This window comes from Herpailurus yagouaroundi, unplaced genomic scaffold (genome assembly GCF_014898765.1).
Source record: "Herpailurus yagouaroundi ecotype Mexico unplaced genomic scaffold, PumYag 162, whole genome shotgun sequence".
Classification (NCBI taxonomy): domain Eukaryota; kingdom Metazoa; phylum Chordata; class Mammalia; order Carnivora; family Felidae; genus Herpailurus; species Herpailurus yagouaroundi.
Window position 1 is genome coordinate 11,721,568 of NW_024412403.1, and position 24,083 is coordinate 11,745,650.

The window sequence follows — 24,083 nt, forward strand, 5'->3', positions numbered from 1 at the left end:
CGGGTGCCGCGCCTCCCGGGCGCGCGGCAAAGGCTGAAGGGCGGCCCGAGGGACGCGCGCCGGCCCGAGGGACGGGCGCCCCGGGCGGCCATCGCGCCGACCCCTGCGCAGACCCCCGCCCCCGCCCCCGCTGCCTCCCAGTCCAGCCAGCTCCTCACCTCATCTCCAGGCGGGTCCGCGCTGCCGCCCCAGGGACAAATCAGTGCAGCTCCCTTGCGGCGGAGAGGGACGCAGGAGCCTCAGCCCAACACACCATCCCCGCCCGCCTGCCCGCCTCTCCGTGCGTCCCGGAGCCCGCTAGGGATTCTCCCTCGCGAGCCGCCGTACTACGGAGCAACCAAGCTGCGCTCCCTCCCCTCTCCTCCGCTCTTCTCTACCTCCTTCTCTCCCTCCCTTGCTCCCTCGCTCCCACGTATCTCCTCATCTCCCTCCGTTGCCTCTCCCGCCCCCTTCGACCCCTCCATCTCCGCCCACAGATGGGTGGGAACGAACAGTCGGCCAATCGGAAGAAGGGGTCCGCACCTCCTTACCGCCCCCTACCGCTACCCCCGCCCACCGCGAGAACGGGAACGGCGGGCGGTAAAAAAAAAAAAAAAAATGGAAGAAGACGGAATGACAGCCAAATAAACCAATCATCAAGCGCAAAGGAGGCGGGGAATAGGACTCCCTCTTCTCCCTGCCCTCTTCCCAGAAGGTGTAACCAGAGGCTTCTGGTCTGGGATTTCCCTGACCGGAGTTATGGAGGTTTTGTTCCAAGGTTTTCTTGCATCTGTCCGTTGTCGTGCGAGGCAATAGTTAGGATGCAGTCAACTAAATTAGTTACAAAAGATTTTAAAGGAGAGAACAAGGAGGCGAAAAAGAGGCGGGCCACACTCCAAGGAAGGTGGTAGGGCAAATGGTTGGAATGAGGAAGGGTGTGGTCTTTAACATAAATTTGCATAAAACGGAACCTATCCGGGAGACTACAATTTCGTCCATGTATTTCGCCCCTGGTGTGACGCTTCTCCTTCAGGCAGAGCATTCTGGGAGGTGTAGTTCCGAGTTCGGTTGCTATAGCGTTCTCCACAGCCTACGGTTCACGACTGACGAGCGACCTGCCCAATGGGAGCAGCGCCTGGGCCAGCAGGGGCGGGCTTTCTGCAAAAGGACTCCAAGGTGGCGGGCGGTGGCGGTGGCGGTGGCGAAGTTGCAGGCGGTTGGGGCGGCTCGGAGGCAGGTGAGCCCCCGGATCCGGTTTCTGTGTCTTGAGAAGCGGGGCTTTGGGCCTTGGACGCCTTGCGGAACTGTGCAACCCTGGGCTGAATGGTGGTTCGCGTTGCACCCCAACCCTAGACCCCCTCGGGCCCAGGCCTAGCTTAGCTGAGGCGGCTGAGGGGCGGGAAAGACTTGACGCGATTTCCTGGTCTTTACAGGTTTTGATTGTAGGTTTTATCTCAGTTTGCATCTCCCTCTACCTTTATGGAAGCAAAAGTGTGGCAGTTCCCTTCCACTGAATCCCCCAGATTGAATTTTTGCCCTCTGCTTTCTTTTTGTTCCTATAATTTGAATTTTCCTTTCGCCCATACAGTTTCTCTGCCACCACTTTTTCCTCCTTCACTTTCCTTTTTCGATGAGCAATTACCTAAAGCAAGGATATTCGCATTCATGTGATTATACGGCCAGATATGCCCTCTTAAGACAAACAGCGAAAAACTCTGGAGCGACGTGTAAGAATCACCTCAGTACCATGTTGACGCGCAGATGCTGACTCTATAGGTCTGGGCAGGGCCTGGGAGTCTGCATTTCTAACAAGCTCCCCCAGGTGCTGCTAGTCCACGTCGCGAGTAGCGAGGCTATGCATCAGCTCGGCCTGATAACAAATATAATGCGAGGCACTTAATTTTGACTCTTTTGGTAGCCACATTAAAAAACATGAACAGAAGCGCGTGTGATTAATTTTAACAATATGTTTCATTTAAGTCCAAAATTTATCATTTCAACACCTAATCAAATACTTTAAACGTGAAATATTATAAATTATTTTATTTAAAGTATGCTCTACCCCGAATGCGGGCTTGAACTCACAACCGCCCAGAGTCCCATGCTCTACTGACTGAGCCAGCCAGGTGCCCCAATTCTTTTTTTTTTTTTTTTTAATATGGTCTTTGAAATCCAATGTGTATTTTACACTGACAAGGCATCTTAGTTCTGACTAGGTATAGTTCAGATTTTCCTTAGCCACCTGTGACTAGTGACTGCTGTTACTGGAGAGCGCAAGTCTAGATGGCGTATGGTTGGTTGCCCACTGCAGAAATTAGAAAGTGTCATGGGGCGCCTAGATGGCTCAGTCGGTTAAGCGTCCAACTTCGGCTCAGGCCATGGGCCATGATCTCACGGTTCATGAGTTCAAGCCCTGGGTCCCAGCCCTGGGTCCGGCTCTGTGCTGACAGCTCAGAGCCTGGAGCCTGCTTTGGAGTCTGTGTCTCCCTCTCTTTCTCTCTGCCCCTCTTCTGCTCATGCACGCGCTCTCTCTCTCTCTCTCTCTCTCAAAAGTAAACATTAAAAAAAGAATTTTTTTAAAAATCTGTTAAAGATCAAAGGGTTGCATGTGCCCAAACCCTCTGCTGCTCTGTGAGATGGGCCTCAGAACAACTTTAGAGCTGCTCTGCCCAATATGCAGAAATAGTAAAAATAGCCAACACTTTTTGCAGGGTTATTTTGTGCCAGGTGTTGTATTGAGTTCTTTGTGTGTATTTAATCCTTACAGCAACCCTTGGAGGTAATTACTATTATCTCTATTTTGTAGGTAACGGAATCTAAGGCCCAGAAGGTTAAAATATTAGCCTGAAGTCATACAGCTAGTCGGTAGGAGAACCAGGATTCAAATTCAGGTCAGTTTTGACTTATAAATCCTGTCGGCCCTTGCAGTATATAATTTTTATTTTCCACTTTATGGCAGATGAAGTGTTCAGATTTCAAACAGAGAGGGTTCCCTCATACAAGTTCAATTTGTCCGTCAGTTGCAGTGATATATTTTGGTAGTTTTACGACTCTCCTTTTTTTTTTTTTTTTAATTTTTTTTTTCAACGTTTATTTATTTTTGGGACAGAGAGAGACAGAGCATGAACGGGGGAGGGGCAGAGAGAGAGGGAGACACAGAATCGGAAACAGGCTCCAGTCTCTGAGCCATCAGCCCAGGGCCTGACGCGGGGCTCCAACTCACAGACCGCGAGATCGTGACCTGGCTGAAGTCGGACGCTTAACCGATTGCGCCACCCAGGCGCCCCTCTCCATTTTTTTTTTTTACGTAAGCTCTAGCTCAACACGGGGCTTGAACTTAGGACCCCAAGATCAAGAGTTGCATGCTCTACCGACTGGGCCGTCTCCTATATTATAAATAGTAATGAAAGATATAACTTCCCCCAATAGTATATCCGGGCAGTAATGGCTCTTGATTCATTTGTGTGCCTCTCTGAAGAAAGAGGGTGGGAAAGCTTGGAAATTCTTCGAATGTTTCACTGTGGAATCACCGTGTTTGTTGGTTTTGTTTGTGGTTAAGTCTTCTTGTTGTTTTTATCATTCTTAAAAATGAATGTATTCTTGCTCCTGTGACCTTCACATTGAATATTTCAAAGACAACATTATGATTTTTCTAGGCCCACCAAACAGTACTACGCTGAACTAAGGAGATTTATGATTAGAAAAGCGAAAATACACATACTAAAATATGATCTTTTGCTAAATATTTATTTGTATTTTTATATGTTGTAAGAAATACACATCTTGTGAATTATTTTCTCTTTATGTTGGATTTATTAGTACATATTTAGTCAAAATTACAGTTATTTTGCTTCTGAAGCAAGAAATGGTTTCTTAAAGATCCTATGGTGGATTGGAAAATTAAAGAAGCATTTACAAACAGCAATAATGTTAGTTAAAAGGAAGATTGTTTAAATCAATTGGAGAAGGGAGAGTGTGGTAGAGGTTTAGAAAGGATCCATCCATCAATCGCTTATCTCCCTCAGTACCCACCACCTGCATTGTCCCAGTGTCACATGGTTGAGCTAGCATAAAGGGGAAAAGGTCATTTATCGCATCACACCATTGCCACAATCAGAAGAGGCTGTCGCTTTAATATGGTCATCATATCCCCCATTCTCTTCAACTGATGCTTGAATCTTGTTTGTGAAGCCCCTGTAAATGTGTATCCAGCCTCTGTATAAATCCTTCCAGTGATAGGAACCATGCAACTTCATGAATTTTCCTGTTTTAAATTAGATATCTAAAATGTGAAAGTAGAAAGTTCTTATAACACATGTTATTAACTTGAAAAACTTTTCAGGGTTTAGCCAGGTGGGAGTCCTATGACAGCCCCTTGTGTTCCCCTCTGGTCAGTTGTATGCAGCTAGTGCAGTTGTGTGCAGCAAAACACCTGTGTGCTAATTGTTTCTGCAGTGTCCTTAGGTTATACAGATTCCCAGAGCCTGTTGTCCAAATGCAGAGAAGTCCTCTAATTATTACAACCACCCGTTTACCTCCTTCTTTAAAAACCAGAGCTGGTTTTATCTAGTTAGGACTACCATTCTGCACAACCTGAAAAGTAATGACATTTGAACAAAACCTCCAACTAGTTACTTTGATTATGCTGACCATATATATTTTTTAATGTTTATTTTTGAGAGAGAGACAGAGACAGAGTATAAGTGGGTGAGGGCAGAGAGAGAACACAGAGGACACAGAATCCAAAGCATGGTTCCAGGCTCCGAGCTGTCAGCACAGAGCCTGATGCAGAGCTTGAACCCAAGAACTGTGAGATCATGACCTGACCCAAAGTTGGGTGTTTAACCGACTGAACCATTCAGGCACCCCTGATGATGCTAACCATATTTATTAACCAAATATTTGGGCATGTGGTCTGACATATTTCTTTATCTGATATGTGGATATGTATGCAAATTCCCACAGAAGAGTAAGAACATTGTTAAAACATTTTTTTTTTAAGAAGGCATTTTTCTGGAGTCACTCTTTTTTTTTTTTAATGTTTATTTTTGAGAGAGAGAGAGAAAGCGTGAGCGAGGGAGGGGCAGAGAGCGAGGGGGACAGGGGATCTGAAGCAGGCTCTGTGCTGACAGCAGACAACCCAGTGCACGGCTCGAACTCAAAAACTGTGAGATCAAGACCTGAGCTGAAGTTGGACACTTAACCGATTGAGCCACCCAGGCACCCCTGTTAAAACTTAATATTAAGTCACCTCTTCAATATAACGAAAGAGTTACCCATTACAATCGAGCCAGCTAGTATGATAATGCTGTGTACCAGTGCTGGCATGATGATAAATATATGGGGCCATATTTTAGAGTAGACTTCACGTTTTTTCTGTAGTTTAGCTGCTTGACAGTCAGTATATCCTTGATATTCTTAAAAAGCAGGTGGGTTAGAAATATTATAACTGAATCCTGACCCCAAGTGGCTGCAATGTTGCAAAGTTGGTGTTAGAGACTAATAGAAATTTGAGCACATATGAGTTAGGACTTTCAGGAATTACATTTTCCATAGAGTAACAGATGGATTGGATGAGGGAAGAAATGAAGCCACTAGGCAGTGGCCCAAGGCATTGAGATGTTAGCACATCCCTTGTGGTAACACCCAACAAAACCAAAAGTAAACAGGTGAGCCGGGACGTCATAAAGGAAAAGGAAACCTTATGGTCAATAACTTAATACAGAGGAAGGAATTATGATAGAGTCCAAAATATCCTTGATGACTTAAGATTGGTACCACAAAATCTTGTTTTGGGGAAAGCTGACTTCGGTTTTATGCCTGTTGAATTTGAAGTAGATCTGAAACTCTCAGAACACTGGGTTTGAAAGTGTAGAGGTTTTATTTACAGTTATTTACAGTTATTAAAGATGAGCTCCTTGAGGGTTTAGTGTTGCAGAAGAGCAAATGGAGTTCATGTTGCTGTTATAACTAAGATGAAATCATTTGAAATTTCTTCCCATTGATTTTCTAGAAATCCCTTTAAAGATCAGTATTTTTCTTTTAATTTGTTTTAATGTTTATTTATTTATGACAGAGAGAGAGAGCACATGAGTGAGTGAGGGGTGGGGGGGGGGGGGGTGAGGGGGGAGACAAAATCTGAAGCAGGCTCCAGGCTCTGAGCTCGAACTCAGAAACCATGAGATCATGACCTGAGCTGAGGTCGGACGCTTAACCAACTGCACCACCCAGGCGCCCCAAGATCAGTATTTCTTAATTGCTTTTTTTGAAGTGTTATATTCAAGTGTTTCTTCTTTGCACCAAAAATTATTTAAAATAGGTATCTTTTTTCAAGATTTTATTTTTAAGTAATCTCTACACCCAGCGTGGGACTCAAACTCACAGTCTTGAGATCAAGACTTAATCTTGATCTCTGACTTAATTTTTGTTTCTCCAGATTTTTTAATAGGTATTACGTGACCATTATAAAAATTTAAAGTATTAAAAACATAATTCTCAGTTTGTGGACTTATGCCAAATATGTTTAAAATTTGACATACCTTGGGGCACCTAGGTCCAATTGGTTAAACGTCCTGGTTTCCACTTGAGTCATGATCTCACAGCTCATGGGTTTGAGCCCTGCTGCGAGCTCTATGCTGACAGTGCAGAGCCTGCTTCGGATTCTCTTTCTCTCTCTCTCTCTCTCTCTCTCTCTCTCTCTCTCTCTGTCCTTCCCCCCACTCGTGCTCTTTCAAAATAAATAAATAAGCTTATAAAAATAAAATAAAATCTGACATACCTGGAAAAATATAAAATCTTTATGCTTATAGGGCATATCAGCCTATGTTTTTAAACAGATTTACTTTCATTTAAGAGTTTTCTGTAGCACTTTTTCACAAAGTTTACTGTAGAACATATTTTGAAGTTATATGACACTCATTCTTAGAAATGACATGATAAGTATTATAGTCTTTATTTTATATTTTTATTTTATAAAATATCGATTTTATTTTCTGTGTGCACATATCTTTACATTCAGTAAACATTTAATAGTGGACTAAGTGTTGCATTTAGTCTAGACCAGTGCCTAAGAAACTATACCACCCATTATACCATTTTCTTTAGTTGAAGAACTCAGTATTCCTTCTTGTGGTCTGCAAAACAAATAAATAGCATTTCCTCAATTTTCTTCTGACCAGTTTTCTAAAAACACTTTTTTTCCTTCACTTTGTAACTTTGAGGGTCTTTTTGTTCCCACGTGGTTTTTTATTGGACCAACTAAGTCTGGAAGAACCAATTAGGATGATCTGATTAAAAATATTGGCATTGCTTTAGGGGAAACTAGGAATACAAGCAAGTAGTTATCTCCCAGGGTCTTTGAAATTGGGGTGCATGCAGTGTGAGGTCCATGTGACTTGATCTGGGAAACATGTCCTGCTTTAAGATGCAGTGGGCAGGGGCGCTGGCTGGCTCAGCTGGAGGAGCATGTGACTCTTGATCTCCAGGTTATGAGTTCAAGCCCCACTTTAGGTGTAGAGGTTACTAAAAACAGTAAATAAACTTAAAAACAAAAAAGTTACTATGGGCAGGGGAATCAGTGGCTTCCAAAATTACAACAGGAGATGCTTTGAAATCAAAGTGTTGTTACGTAATTGTTCCGCTCCTCAAAAGGGAAATACTAGTAGCTCCCAACTGAGTAGAAGCAGTGATTTCTTTCTTTATTTAATAACAATAGATATTGATTCTCCCAAGTTATCGCTGGGAAAACCTACTAGTTAGTAAGCAAATAAAGCAAGGTTTTGTTTGTCAGTACGTAACAAAATCTGGAAGCATAGAACAGATGGGGTAGATTAAATGTTACTGGGAGTGATTTCAGAGAAGGAGTAGGACTTGAGTTTCATTCAGTTCGCAGAATCTGTAAAGTTCAGCACAGTCTCCGAGAACAAGCAATGCCTGGAAGCCCTGAGACAAGGGTGACCAGATGGCATGGAGTCACTGACTAGCTCAGAAAGAGAGTGTGTGTTAGAGAAATGGGGGAGTAAAGTAGATTAGGGACAGAGAGTATGCATTTTAGGCAGCCTTGAAAGCTAGGCAGAAAAGGTTTCTTTAACATTGTACATACACACACCTGCAACCAAAGGGTTAGAACTGAATTAACATCAGACCTCGCTCAGCCTATTTTTTCTATACTTTATTGATACATGCTACATATATAGTTTTGTGGTTTTTTTGAAGTTTATTTATTTATTTTGAGAGAGAGAGAGAGAGCGAGCAGCGGCAAGAGAGCATGCGAGCCTGGGAGGGAGACAGAAGTTTCTAAGCAGGCTCCGTGTTGTCAGCAGAGAGCCTCACTCAGGGCTGAATCCCAGGAACCATAAAATCATGACCTGAGCTGAAATGAGGACTTGTCACTTAACCAACTGAGCTACATACACAGGTGCCCCACTACATACACAGTTTCTATGTCTTGAATGTGTATTCATGTCTGTTAGCTCCAGCATTTGATTATCACATTCTAAAAAGCAGCAACCATTGCCAAACTACTCAGTAAAGACCCTTTCTATGGATCCATTAGATCCACTAAGACTCAACATACAGGGTTGGCTTCATGGTTTGGGACCTATGCAGTTACAGTGGACTTTACTGTCAGAAGGAACCTGTGCTTGGTTTAATTCTCTGCTATCACTGTCTTGAAATTTTAATAATTTCTAGAGAAGGTTCTCTGCTCTTTCATTTTGCAATGAGCCCTGCAAATTTTACAGCCAGTTCTAACAAGTACTTAATAATTATCAGTCAGTCCTGAGCTAAAGGGTATAGGATTCTAGTTTTAAGTGACATATCTACCATTAACTGTAATGGTCAAGAGAAATGACTTTGGAGTGGGTAGTACCTGGTGTGGCCCAGCCCTGGCCCAGCTGGTGCTATGACACCCTAGGTATGTACCTTCACTTCTGGAAGACTCCTTTTTCTCATCCATAAATTAAATGCAATAATAGTACTTTCACCAGAAAGTATGTTCAAGAATGTTCTTAACAGGATAGTTTGTTAAAGGCCCAAACTGGAAACAATCAAATGTCTGTCTGGAGTGGAATGGAGAAATAGTAATTTATTCATACAATAGAATATAGTATAACAAGGATGATGAATGAACTACAACTATAGGAAACAACATGGATGATGCTCACAAACATAATATTGAGGGAAAAACCAGACATGAAGGAGTATGATTTCACTTCTGGAGAGTCAAAAACAGACAAAAGTAATCTGTGCTATTGAAACTTGGGATGTTGAGTATCCTTAGGGGAAGGTGGTGACTAGAAGGGGAACAAGGGAGCTTCTGGAGTTCTAGTAATGTTATGTTTTCTTGCTGTGACATGGCCATATTCACTTTGTAAAATTCAGTAAGCTGTTCATTTAGGATCTGTGAACTTTGCTGTGTGTATTCTATACTTCTATAAAATTTACATTAAGAAATAGTCTTGGGGCACTTGCATGGCTCAGTCAGTTGTGCATCTGACTCTTGATTTTGGCTCCGATCATAATCCCAGGGTCACCGGATTGAGCCCTGTGTCAGGCTCCACCCTGAGCATGGAGCCTGCTTAGGATTCTCTCTCTCCTTCCCTCGGTCCCTCTCCCTTGCTCATAAGCACTCTCTCTCTCTCTAAAGTAAAATAAAATAAAATAAAGAAATAGTCTTGCCATACAATTACAATTGGCCCCTGAACAAGACTGGGGTTAGGGGAACCAACCCTCCGAGCAGCTGAAAATCCAGGTGTAAGTTTTGACTCCCAGAAACTTAACTACTAATAGCCTACTGTTGACTGAAAGCCTTACTGATAACAATCAACTCATATTGTGTATGTTATATATATATTATATTCTGTATTCTTATAATAAAGTAAGCTACAGAAAAGAAAATGTTATTAAAGTCATAAAGAAGAGAAAAAACATTTACAGGACTATATTGTAAAAAAAAAAAAAATACACATGTAAGTGGACCTGTGCAGTTAACTCATTTGAGAGTCAACTATGTTATGAAAATCAAACAGTTGTGGAATCCTTAGAGATGCTTCCATAAGTTCACAGAATATAGGTTTAAAACTTCCATTAAGTGGTTTATAAACTGATACAGAAGAATCAGAGATACGGTTTTAATAAGTGTCTTCACTTTTTGCTTTTTAATTGTCTTTTTTTTTAAGACTTTGACAGCCCTTTAAATACCACCTTTGGTAATTAAAATTGAGCTCTGTGGCCCTTGTAAAAAATTTTTTTTTTTTTTTTTTTTTTTTTTTTAAATTTTTTTTTTAATGTTTTTATTTTTGAGACAGAGAGAGACAGAGCATGAATGGGGGAGGGTCAGAGAGAGAGGGAGACACAGGATCTGAAACAGGCTCCAGGCTCGGAGCTGTCAGCACAGAGCCTGACGCGGGGCTGGAACTCACGGACGGTGAGATCATGACCTGAGCCGAAGTCGGACACTTAACCGACTGAGCCACCCAGGTGCCCCTGTAAAAAATTTTTTTAACTGCGTCTAATAATTTTTACTGAATAGCAAAGTAAAATCAAGCACCTCACCTTTGTGTGAAAGGTTGAACTACATTCTTAGTAAGACATGTACCCAGAGATTGTTACATATTCTCTTATTTTAATCACTTTCAGGAATTATTATCTAAATTGTTTGTTTGAAAACAACATTTATCCTTTGCCAGCATTATTTTTCTTTTTTTTTTAATGTTTATTTGTTTGTTTGTTTATTTATTTATTTTGAAGGAGAGAGAAAGAAAGAGGCAGAGAGAGAATCCCCAGCAGGCTGCGCTATCAGCACAGAGCCCAACACAGAGCTTGATCTCACAAACCATGAGATTGTGACCTGAGCTGCCATCAAGAGTTGGATGCTTTATGGGGCGCCTGGGTGGCGCAGTCGGTTAAGCGTCCGACTTCAGCCAGGTCACGATCTCGCGGTCCGTGAGTTCGAGCCCCGCGTCAGGCTCTGGGCTGATGGCTCAGAGCCTGGAGCCTGTTTCCGATTCTGTGTCTCCCTCTCTCTCTGCCCCTCCCCCGTTCACGCTCTGTCTCTCTCTGTCGCAAAAATAAATAAACGTTGAAAAAGAAAATTAAAAAAGAAAAGAGTTGGATGCTTTAACCAACTGAGCCACCCTGGCACTCCAGCCAGCATTATTTTTCAATTTTTGCTTTCATTTGGTCTGGGAGATATTTCATTTCATATTTATGTATAAATATATATGGTTTTTTTTTTTTAGGGGACTATGAAAGGCTTATATTTTCAAAAGAGTTCTACAAATGAAGAAATAACATTTGTATTTCAAGAAAGGGTAAGAAAAATGGTTTGATTATTTCCTATATGTAATAGAATCAGTTTTAAATGACCTGTTATTATTTTAAGTGGAACTAAGTGAGATAAAATTACTTTAATGAAATTTACAAAGTGCTTTAATCTTAGGTGAAAATGATGGTCCATATTATGGTATAAATTTATTTTTTTAAAGAGTTGCAAAGGAGTTTTTAGTTCCTCAGGGTGGTGGTATAACGTATAATTAGGAAAACAGAGTAATCTTGATAGTTTTATATGTTGCAGAATTAACCCAGCATATTCAGAATCCCACAGTAAAGTGAGTATTCAGATTGTAGCCATATTTCAGAAAATATTTCTCTCATGTTGTAAAATGAAAAGGGGGGGGGAAGCATTGTTTTCCACACTAATTTCTGGGGTTTGCAAATTTAATTCGCTAAACTTTAAATTGTCTCTCATTTTTGACCAAGAACAGGTAGTAGAATTTTAATGTGTTGGTGATTGAAAGGTTTGTGGCAAGCCAGAATCACTCCACTGTCAACTTAGGGCCCAAAACTAAGTGCTATATTTATTTCATGGTAGTAATAAGAATTTCTAGATCATGAACACAATCCAGTTTTTCTGTTATCTTTCATTAACTCCAAAATTAAAGTTAAGTCAGGAGTCTAAATCTCAAACAGCTGGGTTTCTGCCATTGAGTCAGGATGAAGCTCTCAGAGGTTTGATTGGCTCTTGGGAAGAATTATGTACAGGTTCATATAGTCATTAGTAAAATCCACATATTCATTGATATTATTGAATATCTTCATAATATCACCAAATACTATCAAATCTGAAACTTACAAAGAGACACTCCCAGAGTATCATGTCCATGTCAGATAAAACACTGATCTCTTCGATAGGTTATAGGAGGGGCTACACAAGTAGATATCTTACCCAGCTTTTGATCTAATTTGGGGGAATATCAGGAGTTGAGGGAAGTATTTTAATTATTGGTGCCAGGATATGGTTATTTGGCAGAAGTGATAATATATTTAATAAATAATATAATAGGTGGATGATATTGAGTGCCTGAGTGTGAACAATTCTTTGCCGTTAAAGGTATATCTAGCTGTGGAATAGGGGGGTAAGTAAATGCCTTTAAGTTTGTGCTTTGACCCCAAAATCCCATGTGGCATGCTGAAATGTCCAAGACAGATATAAATAAGGTAAGTTAAATAAGATACACAAGTGACACTGAACAACTTCATTTATAGCATTAAGAAAATTCCAAAATCAGTGAAGGCTATATGTCATGTGTATAAGGATATCCCTGTACATGCAAAGATTTGATGCTTTGAGATTATTTAGATTCAAAAAAAGTATGGTATTTGCTCTACTTTGTTACCCTAAAAATTTACTGCCTACACATATACCCATGTTGGTATCCATTCATTTTCAAAATAACTACCCTACAGCTTTTTAAACATTTTATCCCCAAATTCCCTTTCTACTTTTTGCATTCTATATTATTCGATAATTGCTTATGGCTTTTTCAATTAAATTAGCTATAAGATTTGGGGTGGGGTATGTTTAGTTTTGTTCAATTATGTATGGCAGTTTTCACAACATAAAGTCATGTTCTCAAAAGAATATTATCATTTGGTTCTAGGAAAATCTTCCTATTACAGAGGATAACTATGTGAAACTTCAGGTTAAAGCTTGTGCTCTGAGCCAGATAAATACAAAGGTACGATGCTTTTATTTTGACCAAAAGTCAAATGAGAGTGTCCTGGTATATTTAGTGTACAAATAAATCATGATAACTGACTTCTGAGTGCCAAGAAATTAACATCCTTAGAACACTAAAACAGCTAGAGAGGATATATAATGTGAATTTGTGTGTTTTTATATTATTATCTAACTATATTATTATTATATTATATTATTATTATATTATATTAGTATCTAACTATATTATTATCTAACTATATTATTCTGTATTATTATCTAATAACTATATTATTATCCTACATTTTATATTATTATATGAAATATTTTATAAACTACACTGTGGAAGGCTGAGAATTTATAATTACTATAGCCTATTAATCAAGGAAGAAATTATTTTTATAAATATACTAAAAATAAAACTAGGAATCTCATCGGTGATTTATTTACTATTCTGTAGATATTTCTAGTTAATGTCTTTAAATAGAGTTCACATTCTTCTTGTCATTTTTCTTTGTCTTTCCCTCTTGCTCATACGTACGTATCCCACCCTCATACCACCCCACAGTAGTCTTCCATTATTGACACGAAGTACTTGAAAAGTCTTCAAATAGTAAATAAAGTGTGGTTAAATGTGCCATGATAAAGCAGGTCCATTTACTCAGTTTTGTAAAGATTAATACTGTAGTTTTATTGGACCCTTAACTAACTGGATTATAATGCCATCATAATCTCTAGAAATCTAAAAGTTTTCTGCGATTAAGTCACATTTAGGAAAATTACAGAGCAAAGTCATAGGTTTCCATTGGGCAACATGAGCATGACTTGAAAAGTGAATTAGTAAGATGCCTTGAAATCCTTTCACCAGAAGTGCTGGTACTCCTTCCAAGGTGTGCTTTTTATTTTTTTTTAAGTTTATATATTTATTTTGAGAGCGAGAGAGAGAGAGTGCAGGTAGGGAAGGAGCAGAGAGAGAGAGTCCCAAGCAGGCTCTGTACTGTCAGCACAGCCTGACACAGGGCTCAAACCCTCAAACTGTGAGATCATGACCTGAGCCAAGATCAAGAGTTGGACTCTTAACTAACTGAGCCACCCAACCCCACAAGGTGTTCTTTTTAAAACTATGAAAAATTCATTGAAATCCCAGTCTGGGAAAATTATCTAGCAGAAAGAAATGGTCCATTAGAGTAAAATCAGTTTAATGAAATATTGTCCAACTATTAACCTTTATGGAATGGTTATGGAAACTGTGGTAATGCAAGAAAATACTTGTGGCGAGTAAAGGACACAGGAGGTAGTTGTTACGTCCATAATGAAGATGTAACATGGCCACATGAAATGACATGTCCACACAAAAGAAATACTGTAGAATATCCAGTATTTCCAGGAGAATGTCATAGGAAAATCTTAGGAAAAGCATAAAGTTGCACACTGAACAAAAGACTTTTCTGGCAATTAGGTATATACCAGAAATCTAAAAAATTTTTAAATAAAAGAAGGGTGCCTAGGTGGCTCAGTCAATTCTTGATCTCAGCTCAGGTCTTTATCTCAGGGTCATGAGTTCAAGTGCTGCAATGGGCTCCACGCAAAGCATGAAGCCTACTTTAAAAAAATAAAAACAAAGAAATATGCAAGAGAATTATATCAATGTATTTTTCTTGCTGTTCCTAAAATCCTATGATCTCTTTAAATCTGTCTAGCATCTCTCATATTATTATAACATTATAAGTGGCAGGAACTTAAACTACAGGTTTATGTACACTCTGCCACTTTAAAAGTCAAGTACTTAATTTGTTCAGAATCTAACAAAATACTAACCTCTTGAAAAAGAATTTATCCTTGGGGCACCTGGGTGGCTCAGTCAGTTGAGCATCTGACTTCGGCTCAGGTCATGATCTCACAGCCCGTGAGTTCAAGCCCCGCGTCGGGCTCTGTGCTGACAGCTTGGAGCCTGGAACCTGCTTTGGATTCTGTGTCTCCCTCTCTCTCTGCCCCTAACCCACTCACATTCTGTCTCTGTCTCTCTCAAAAATAAATAAATATTAAAATAAATAAATAAAGTAAAAAAGAATTTATCCTTTAAAAAAAGAAACTCAAATCTGAAATTATATGGCAGTTGCCCTTCTGTATATCCATCACTTTTCCCATCTGCCCCTTACCTAGGACTTGTGAGAAGCTCATATGATTTCTAAGGACGTGGGAACAGAGAACCTTCTGTTCTCATTGCCTACATCCCCTCTATTCAAAAAGGCCCTCTCCAAATTCCCTTCGCCCCACCAGAATGAAGTGACTGATAAAAAGTATTTAGTCAACCAAGAAGAGTTTGGGCCATAAATTTTGTTGGCAACATAAAAATGCTAAACAAAGAGTGTTAATGGTGATTTGAATAACACACATACCTAAATTCTCCATATCAACTAATTTCTCAGCAAACTCTTTGTTTTCCTACTGTAGAGAGAAACTTATTCTGTGAAGTTACTTGTTTTGTCTTAACTCCAAAAATTAAATCCTATTTGTTTTTTCTGTGGTTTGATTTTTGCTCTTGCGTTCCTCATATATGAGAAAAGGCCAGGATTTATTCTTAACAGTAAACAGTCTTTGTCATGATTTAGCTTCTAGCAGAAATGAAGATGGAGAAAGAGTTCTTTCCTGTTGGGAGAGAAATTGCTGGAATTGTGTTAGATGGTAAGTTTATAGATATAAATATCTATTTATTTTCTAAGATGAAAGAATTAAATGGTAGCTAATTGGTTTACCAGTACAGAAAATTACATATACTTCCTCAAATGCGAAATTTAATTATACAGAAATGTTTCCCTTTTTTAATTAAAAAGAAAAATGGAACTTAATTGGTGTTTTATAATTGAAGAGCTTATTAGAGTTTAGTAAATATTTAGGGATTATGTGTTTAAATCCATGAGTAATCATATGAAATAGAATGATCAACATTGTTCTTTTTATGATATTTACAAACCATAAATTGCCTGTGTAAGTGGGCTTTGGGCCAAATTTATAATAGAAACTGTATTCACATTCAATTTGTTATGTTTGCCTAAAATTGAGCATTTAAAAGTTAAGCAGGTTGCTCATGCAAAAATGGGTTCTTGGGAGAAATAACCAGTAAGATTTTATGGTTGCCTTAAATTAAAAAAAAAAAAAAATTGTTTCTAAGTTTTATTTAATAAATAATGAGTAAATAGTGGTCTTAACATGCAAGACAGTAAGCCTAAGTATTTGAGATCGTTGTTTTTAATGTTTATTTATTTTGAGAGAAAGGGAGAGTACACATGCACATGTATACACGTGCAGGCAGGAGAGAAGCAGAGAGAGAGAGGGAGAGAGAGAATCCCAAGCTGGCTCCACACGGTCAGCACAGAGCCTGACACAGGACTTGATCCCACAAGCCGTGAGATCATGACCTGAGCCGAATCAAGAGTTAGATACTTAACCAACTGCGCCACCCAGATGCCCTGAGATAATTTGTTTCTAAATAGATCTATGTTTCATATTCATTGCTAATTGGTAGTTCATGATTAGTCAATATGTTTGCTCCTTCTGCATATGTGAATGAATGAATGAGTATATAATGTGGGTTCGACTATTTGAGTTTTACCTGTGATTTTAACCTATAATATATTTGACTCTTCCTCAACGTTTTCTTCAGATATAGCTAAAATACAATTTCTTCTTTCTTCTGCTCAGAATGTAGGAAAGTAAAAGTAAAAATTTTAACAGCTAGAACATGATGAATCATTTAATTCATTCATTTATTCATCTGACATTTAGTAAGCATTTGCTAAGCGCTTGGGATATTAAATAAGACAAAGTCCCCTGCTGTCAAAGAATTTACTATCTAGGGGAAAGACAGATACATACATATGAGCAGATTATTATGAGCGCTCAGAAGAGAGATACCCAACCCTGCCAGAAGAAACAGGGAAGGCTTCTTGGGTAAGTTAAGCAGACAGTAAGGAGGAGAATCATACTCAATGCAGAGGATATCATGAACGAAGACAGAAGCAGGAAATCATGTGATGCATTGTAAGACTCTGTAGAATCGCTTCTCGGCCTTTTGGCTAAGATCAAGTGTAGTAAGACTCTGTAGAGTTTGGTATTGCTAGAGCAAAAGCAAAGTTCTGGGCAGGAGTCGGAGGCAACATACTTGGCAGCAGAGAAACATTGTGTTAAAATTCTCCTTTAGGGGCGCCTGGGTGGTGCAGTTGGTTAAGCGTCCGACTTCAACCAGGTCACGATCTCACGGTCTGTGAGTTCGAGCCCCACATCGGGCTCTGGGCTGATGGCTCAGAGCCTGGAGCCTGTTTCCGATTCTGTGTCTCCCTCTCTCTCTGCCCCTCGCCCGTTCATGCTCTGTCTCTCTCTGTCCCAAAAAAATAAATAAACGTTGAAAAAAAAAAATTAAAAAAAAAAAATCTCCTTTAAAAACAGCAGAATTATGTGCTCGCTTTGGCAGCACATATAATAAAAACAGCAGAATTAAAGATAACAAAATATTTTAATGATATGAACACTGATTCCTTCCCCCCAAAATATGAAGCAGGAAGGTAGACAAGGGCTAGAGCCATAATGAGCTTCATATGTCAGATTGGGTTTTAGGGAGATTATTGTTGTGGTCACATGAAGGGTACTTTTGAGGCTGTAGGCAAGAGGACTGGTTGAGGCATAGACTAACAGGCACCAGATGACAAAGTCCATAAACTAGACTAGACAGTGGTGGCAGAGGTATGTGTTCACGAAATACTGAGGAAATGAAGTCAGCAGGACTGAATAATTAACTGCAACAGGGAAATAAAAACAGGTTTAAGAGCCAGGAGTGATTTACCCAATTCTGGTTAAGGTATGAATTGGTGCCACTAATTGAGAAGAGAATAGGATCTGATTTGGAGGAAGATGGTAAGTTTAGATGTATGCTTGTTGAGTTCAAGGTACATAAATGACATCTGACTGGAAAGGTCTAGTAAGCAATATATGAGTTTAAACTCAAAGATAGGAAGGGCGCCTGGGTGGCACAGTCAGTAAGCATCTGACTCTTGATCTCTGCTCAGGTCACGATCTCATGGTTCATGAGTTCGAACCCCACATTGGGCTCTGCACTGATGGCGTGGAGCCTGCTTAGCATTCTGTCTCTCCCTTTCTCTGCCCCTCCCTGGTTTGTGCGCGCTCTCTCTCTCTCTCAATAAATAAACTTAAAAAAAAAATTAAAAGCAAAGAGTTCTGTGCTAGGTTTGTATATGTTTGACAGTTGTCCACATATCAGTTGTATTTGAAATCAGAATTGTTGAGCTCACTCAGGGAGAGAGTAGAAATGGAGAAGAGCCATAGCCACTCTTTGGGGGACAACCGAAAGGAGTGTGAAGGAAGCCAATTGAAAAAGATCAGAGTGATCCCAGGAAGACTGCACAGCAGCAGAAGGGAAAGGGAAAGGAAAGGGAAGGGAAAGGAAAGTACAGTGCATCAGAAGCCGCAGATACTGAGGGATGTTGGTGCAGGAGGGATCCAAAGAAAGAGCAGACTGTGAAAAGAGAACTTAAAAGTAGGAATATCAACTTAGGGTATCTCGTGGAGCACCAACAGATGATTTCTGGAACTGTCTTGCTGCTGTCCAGCCACAGAGGCCACTTCCAGATTTCCAGCTTCCATCTTCCTTCCTTGAACTACCTCAGTTTCGGTGTCTGGTAACGAGGACTAATAATGCCTACCTCATGGGCTGAATGCCTACTACAAGTAGGCATTCAATGACGTTTGGGGTTTCCTCTCCTTTCTTCTTGTAACTATTTGAACAAAAATATTCTAAAGAATTGACTGAGAGGCGCCTGGGTGGCTCATTCAGTTAAGTGTCCAACTCTTGGTTTCAGCTCAGGTCATGATCTCACAGTTTGTGGGTTCGAGCCCCACATTGAGCTGTGTGCTGACAGTGCAGAGCCTGCTTGGGATTCCCCTCTCTGCCTCCTTCTCTGCCCCTCCTCCATTCGTGAGCTCACACATGTGCTCTGTCTCCCTGCCCCTCTCAAATTAATAAATTAAAAAAATAATAATAAAAGAGGAGGCCAAGATTGTTGTCCTTTAAAAACAACAACAAAAAGAAGAATTAACTGTAGAGGCTTTTTCTCTACATGTGCAGAGAAAGTGTAACTATCATTTCTGTGTAGTTCCAAGAAATCTCTTGGCACCAGTGTGAATTTATTTTTATTGTAATTCCAAATCAAAGTAATTTTATGCATGACTCTTACCAGAATCTGCCATTGTGTGTCTGAGGTTCTGCAACTAAAATAGTGATAGAAGATTGGGCCAGCCACAGGAGGGGTGGAAAGCAGTATAATCCTCATAAGAGTTGTGGAGTCAATTATTTTCCTTCATCCTTAGCTAAAGAGAGAGACATCCTTCTCTGTGGTGTCAACAGCCACATGACCCAGATTTTATGGAGAATTATGTGGAGAATCCAGATTTGAAGTACTCTGTTCTACAGTATTTATAGACCATAAAATGCCCTAGAAGTTCTTGGCCTTTCCTCAGAGTCAGTGATTTTTTTTTAATATAAACCCATGGATTTGTTTCAATAGCTAAGTAATTGAGTGGTATTTAATAACCTCACAATATGAATTGTTGATTTTCTCCCCTCTTTAGTTGGAAACAAGGTATCATTCTTTCAACCAGATGATGAAGTCGTTGGTAAGTTACAATTTATAGCCCTATTTCAAGTCCAATCTATTTTACTGTCATCTCTTCTTTTTCTGAGACAGTTATTAATGTTTATTGTGTCCCCTGCTTTGTATGGAAGAATACATATATCCTGACTTTTTGGAATTTGCTTGCAGATATCCATCAATGAAGAAAATTGAAACTTGAGAATTCACTCTCAATAACAGAATATTTAAAACTTTCTTTTTTTTAATTTAATTTAATTTTTTAATGTACATCCAAGTTAGTTAGCATGTAGTGCAATAATGATTTCAGGAGTAGATTCCTTACCCTCTAGTTCCATTCACATTAATACTTTCTAATATTTGACTATTGAACAATATTGTAGATGGAAAGATGACCATAGTTGTTACTGTGGTTGGTACCGTCCTTTCTTTTTTTTTTTTTTTCAATATATGAAATTTATTGTCAAATTGGTTTCCATACAACACCCAGTGCTCATCCCAAAATGTACCCTCCTCAATACACATCACCCACCCTCCCCTCCCTCGGTACCGTCCTTTCTTGACAGGACCCCAGTCTGTGGCTAGACTGCAGACTCTGAGAAATGCAGTCACAGGTCACCTGCTTGAAGACTGCTGTCTGCCAGGCCATATGGAGGCCCTGCTCTCCATATCCAGCTTGCATTTCGCAGAGATGCTCCCTCTCTACTCTTGTAAAACCAAAATTTTACTGGAAACACTTAGTTTATTGGCTATTTTAGAAATCCAGAGTGAATACTATTTTGCAAATACATATATTTATACTATTCTATCCTAACAGTCACACAAACATATAAAATATGACTTTAATAGTAGTCTCAAAAATTAACCCTTTCTCTCTGGAAAAATATTCATAGGAAGATATTCACCTAAACTGAGAAAATATTTTACTTTATGGCTTGCTTGAAGTTGTTGAAAACAGATTTGTAGAGAGGTTTTCATCAGCTTTTTCTGGTATTGCCTTTGACTCCTATGTTTCTTGGAGTATTTATTTCTGTCTTTCATATCCTTATTTGTCCAAGAAGTCAATGACAGTGTGTTACTCAAGATTGTTTTTATAAGAGACCAAAAATAAAATCAAACTAGCGTAGAGGAAATGGGATTTTACTGGAAGCGTACTAGGGTGTCTCAAAGAACCAAACCAGGGGCGCCTGGGTGGCGCAGTCGGTTAAGCGTCCGACTTCAGCCAGGTCACGATCTCGCGGTCCGGGAGTTTGAGCCCCGCGTCAGGCTCTGGGCTGATGGCTCAGAGCCTGGAGCCTGTTTCCGATTCTGTGTCTCCCTCTCTCTCTGCCCCTCCCCCGTTCATGCTCTGTCTCTCTCTGTCCCAAAAATAAATAAACGTTGAGAAAAAAAAAAAAAAGAACCAAACTGTGGGAAGGTAGCTATTCACCAGGGACAATTTTTTTTTTTTTAATTTTTTTTTCAACGTTTATTTATTTTTGGGACAGAGAGAGACAGAGCATGAACGGGGGAGGGGCAGAGAGAGAGGGAGACACAGAATCGGAAACAGGCTCCAGGCTCTGAGCCATCAGCCCAGAGCCTGACGCAGGGCTCGAACTCACGGACCGCGAGATCGTGACCTGGCTGAAGTCGGACGCTCAACCGACTGCGCCACCCAGGCGCCCCAAACCAGGGACAATTTTAATGAGGAACCAGATGCCCCCAAGACTCTGACTTGGCTCTGTACATTGGCCACTGCCTTTACCATCACTCCAAGGTGAAAGAAGAGGGAGTAAAAGATAGTACAGGTGACGAGCATGCATGACAGAAAATGAACAATCCACTTCCCTTCCATACTTGTGAGGTCTCTCCCTTCCCCACACTAGTAATGACTGGAATCCTCCTCAAAATTCCATTGAACAAAATTTAGACTAATACCAGCAACTCATTAGTAGCGAATTCATTTTGAGATTGTTTCCCTTAAGTTTCTCCTGTTAATTTCCAGGAATTCTGCCACTAGATTCTGAAGACCCCGGGCTTTGTGAAGTTGTTAGAGTGCATGAGCATTACTTGGGTACGTGCCAGTCTTTTGCAGCCCATGTAAGTCTTACGTCTTTGATGCCTGGTGTTTAGTAACATTGTGTTGTATTTGCATCTACCTTGAGTAATAAATAACTGTTGGCTGGTCACATGAACACTGCTAGCTTATATTAATATCAGTAAAATTCATATTCAGACCAAACAATATATAGACCTTTAGGTTTCACTTACACTACCATGGACAGAGATTTGAAAAGTGGTTTCTTTCTTGACTCTGAAATTATATCCCTGATCAGAATCTTTTTTTAATTGAAGTATAGTTGGCATACGATGTCATGTTAGTTTCAGGTGAAGAATTTTTTTTTTTTTTAACTTCTTATTCTTGGTTATCAATTGAACTTAAAAATGTACAAAAATCTAAGGGCTCCTGGGTGGCTCAGTCAGTAGAGCATGTGACTCTTTATCTTAGGGTTGTGAGTTCAAGCCCCATGGTGGGGGTAGAATGTACTTTAAAAAAATTAATTTCAGGGGTGCCTGGGTGGCTCAGTCAGTTAAGCACCCGACTTCAGCTCAGGTCATGATCTCACAGTTTGTGGGTTCGAGCCCCGTGTCGGGCTCTGTGCTGACAGCTCGGAGCCTGGAGCCTGCTCTGGATTCTGTGTCTCCCTCTCTCTCTGCCCTTTCCCTGCTCATGCTCTCGCTCGCTCTCTCTCTCTCTCTCTCAAAAATAAATAAACATTAAAAAAAATTTTTTTAATTAATTTCAAAAGGAATTTTTCTGGAAATCTGGGGCCTATGCTTATTTATATGTGTATTAAACCTAGATAATGGAGCCAACTATGTGTCTTCCTTTGAATGATACAGCTCACTTTCAGATACCATGCCATGAAAGTCTTTGATCCATAGCTATTTTGATGCTATGCAATTTGAAAATTGAGGACCATCACTAGCTTTTTTACAGGTAACTGTACTATTTTTGATCCCAGAATGTTGTTGGGCCTTATTTCAGCTATCCTTTTGAGAACCTTGTAACTGTGGAATCAACTAAAACCTTTCATTTGGATTCCCAGGCTTGAGTTTTGACTAAGTTCCCTAAATTAAATTGGTATAGAAAGTTAAGTATTGAAAAAACGAACAAAATAAGGCCCATTCTTTTACCTGTTGCTGAACACTGGAGAATTATAAAATGGACCAGAAGGAGAAAAGCAAATTGGAACATTAGTTTCCTAGCTATAAAGCTTAAACCAAGACAAGCAACCCACACAAAGACCTTTTATTTTCCTACAAATCAGGAATATTATTGTCCAGAAATCCGTTAACATCTATAAAGAATACAATTCCAGATATTCCTTAAGACAGAAAATACAGTAAAATGTTTCTTTGAAAGAGGAACTTTCAGAATGGCCACTTACTGTGACAGCTTGTCTTTGGGCAAGACACTGGGCACATTCACCAAACTAGATACCCTCTAAGCCCTGTTGCAGCTCCAACAAAAGAGGAAATAATTTCAGTACAGTCCCTGAAGATTTGCAGGAGGAAATATTCAGTGTAGCACAACTCTTTTAGTCTCTACTACTTCTTTAGTGATTTTTTTAAATGAAAGTTCAGCACCCAATCACCTTCAAATAAGTCTGTTCTATCACCAAACCAAAGAATTAGGTTCCAAACAGCATCCCCAAAATGTCTTATTAATCATTTTACAGAATATTAAAGTTAAGAAGCTGAGCAATTCTTCCAGCTCTTTTGTGCTTTCAGTTCTTAAGACATTTATGTCAAAGAATAATTTTTTCATTCAAAATTTGGTACACATTTTCTGCATTATTTTATTAGACCTAAGATAGAATTGAAATTGTAATTCTTGGGTTTGGTATGCTGTTGTTATGGTCCTTACATGGCTCTTTTATTTATATTTTCAGTTTCTATAACATAATAAACACTTGTGGATCATCACCTAACACAAAAGCAAGAACCTCAACATTAAACCACATGTAACCATGGAATGTTAGACCCTTTGCTATCTAAGTATAGTTTTATTACTGTTAGCATTTTTTAAAGGACTACATGTTTGATTTCTTAATGAAAATATAGGTAGCCCTAATTCTTATAATGGAAGACATTGCCCAGAAACAAAAATAAACTTCATGTATCTTGAGCATGCACTGTGCGAGTAGATGTACTTTAGAGTCAGGCATTCACATTTATTAGCTATATGGCCTCAGACAAATTAATTACCCTGAACCGCATTTTATAATCAAGAAAATTGGGAGAATAGGTATCTTTAAGAGTTTGGTAAAGAATAAAGTACCATGTGTGATACCATCTGGTGCTCTATTTTAATGCCTTGCCTGTCTGAACATTTTCAGCGTGTACGTGTAAGTACTCACTTGCCCACTAGATGGCACAGCGTGTATGTGTAGGTACTC

The 24,083-nt window shown here is 39.6% G+C and overlaps 2 protein-coding genes and 1 pseudogene across 8 annotated transcripts in view; 2 read left to right on the forward strand and 1 right to left on the reverse strand.

Moving 5' to 3' along the window:
• Positions 1-385, reverse strand: part of ITSN1 (intersectin 1) — a 221,646-nt gene extending 221,261 nt beyond the window's left edge. For 3 of the 6 annotated variants that reach the window (XM_040483995.1, XM_040483994.1, XM_040483992.1), the window contains exon 1: positions 159-385. The gene's annotated coding sequence lies outside the window, so the exon portion shown is untranslated. The remainder of the gene's footprint in view (positions 1-158) is intronic. The other 3 variants (XM_040483993.1, XM_040483998.1, XM_040483997.1) reach the window with 3 other exon arrangements.
• Positions 386-1,093: 708 nt separating this feature from the next.
• The window catches only part of CRYZL1 (crystallin zeta like 1), a 35,988-nt gene continuing 12,998 nt past the window's right edge, over positions 1,094-24,083 (forward strand). For both annotated transcript variants that reach the window (XM_040484011.1, XM_040484012.1), the window contains exons 1-7: positions 1,094-1,216; positions 2,786-2,870; positions 11,220-11,291; positions 12,921-12,998; positions 15,592-15,664; positions 19,622-19,666; positions 21,626-21,694. In XM_040484011.1, the coding sequence (XP_040339945.1) occupies positions 11,226-11,291; positions 12,921-12,998; positions 15,592-15,664; positions 19,622-19,666; positions 21,626-21,694 (331 nt within the window). In that variant the 5' untranslated portion in view covers positions 1,094-1,216; positions 2,786-2,870; positions 11,220-11,225. The remainder of the gene's footprint in view (positions 1,217-2,785; positions 2,871-11,219; positions 11,292-12,920; positions 12,999-15,591; positions 15,665-19,621; positions 19,667-21,625; positions 21,695-24,083) is intronic.
• On the forward strand, positions 17,036-17,260 carry LOC121036583 (uncharacterized; annotated as a pseudogene).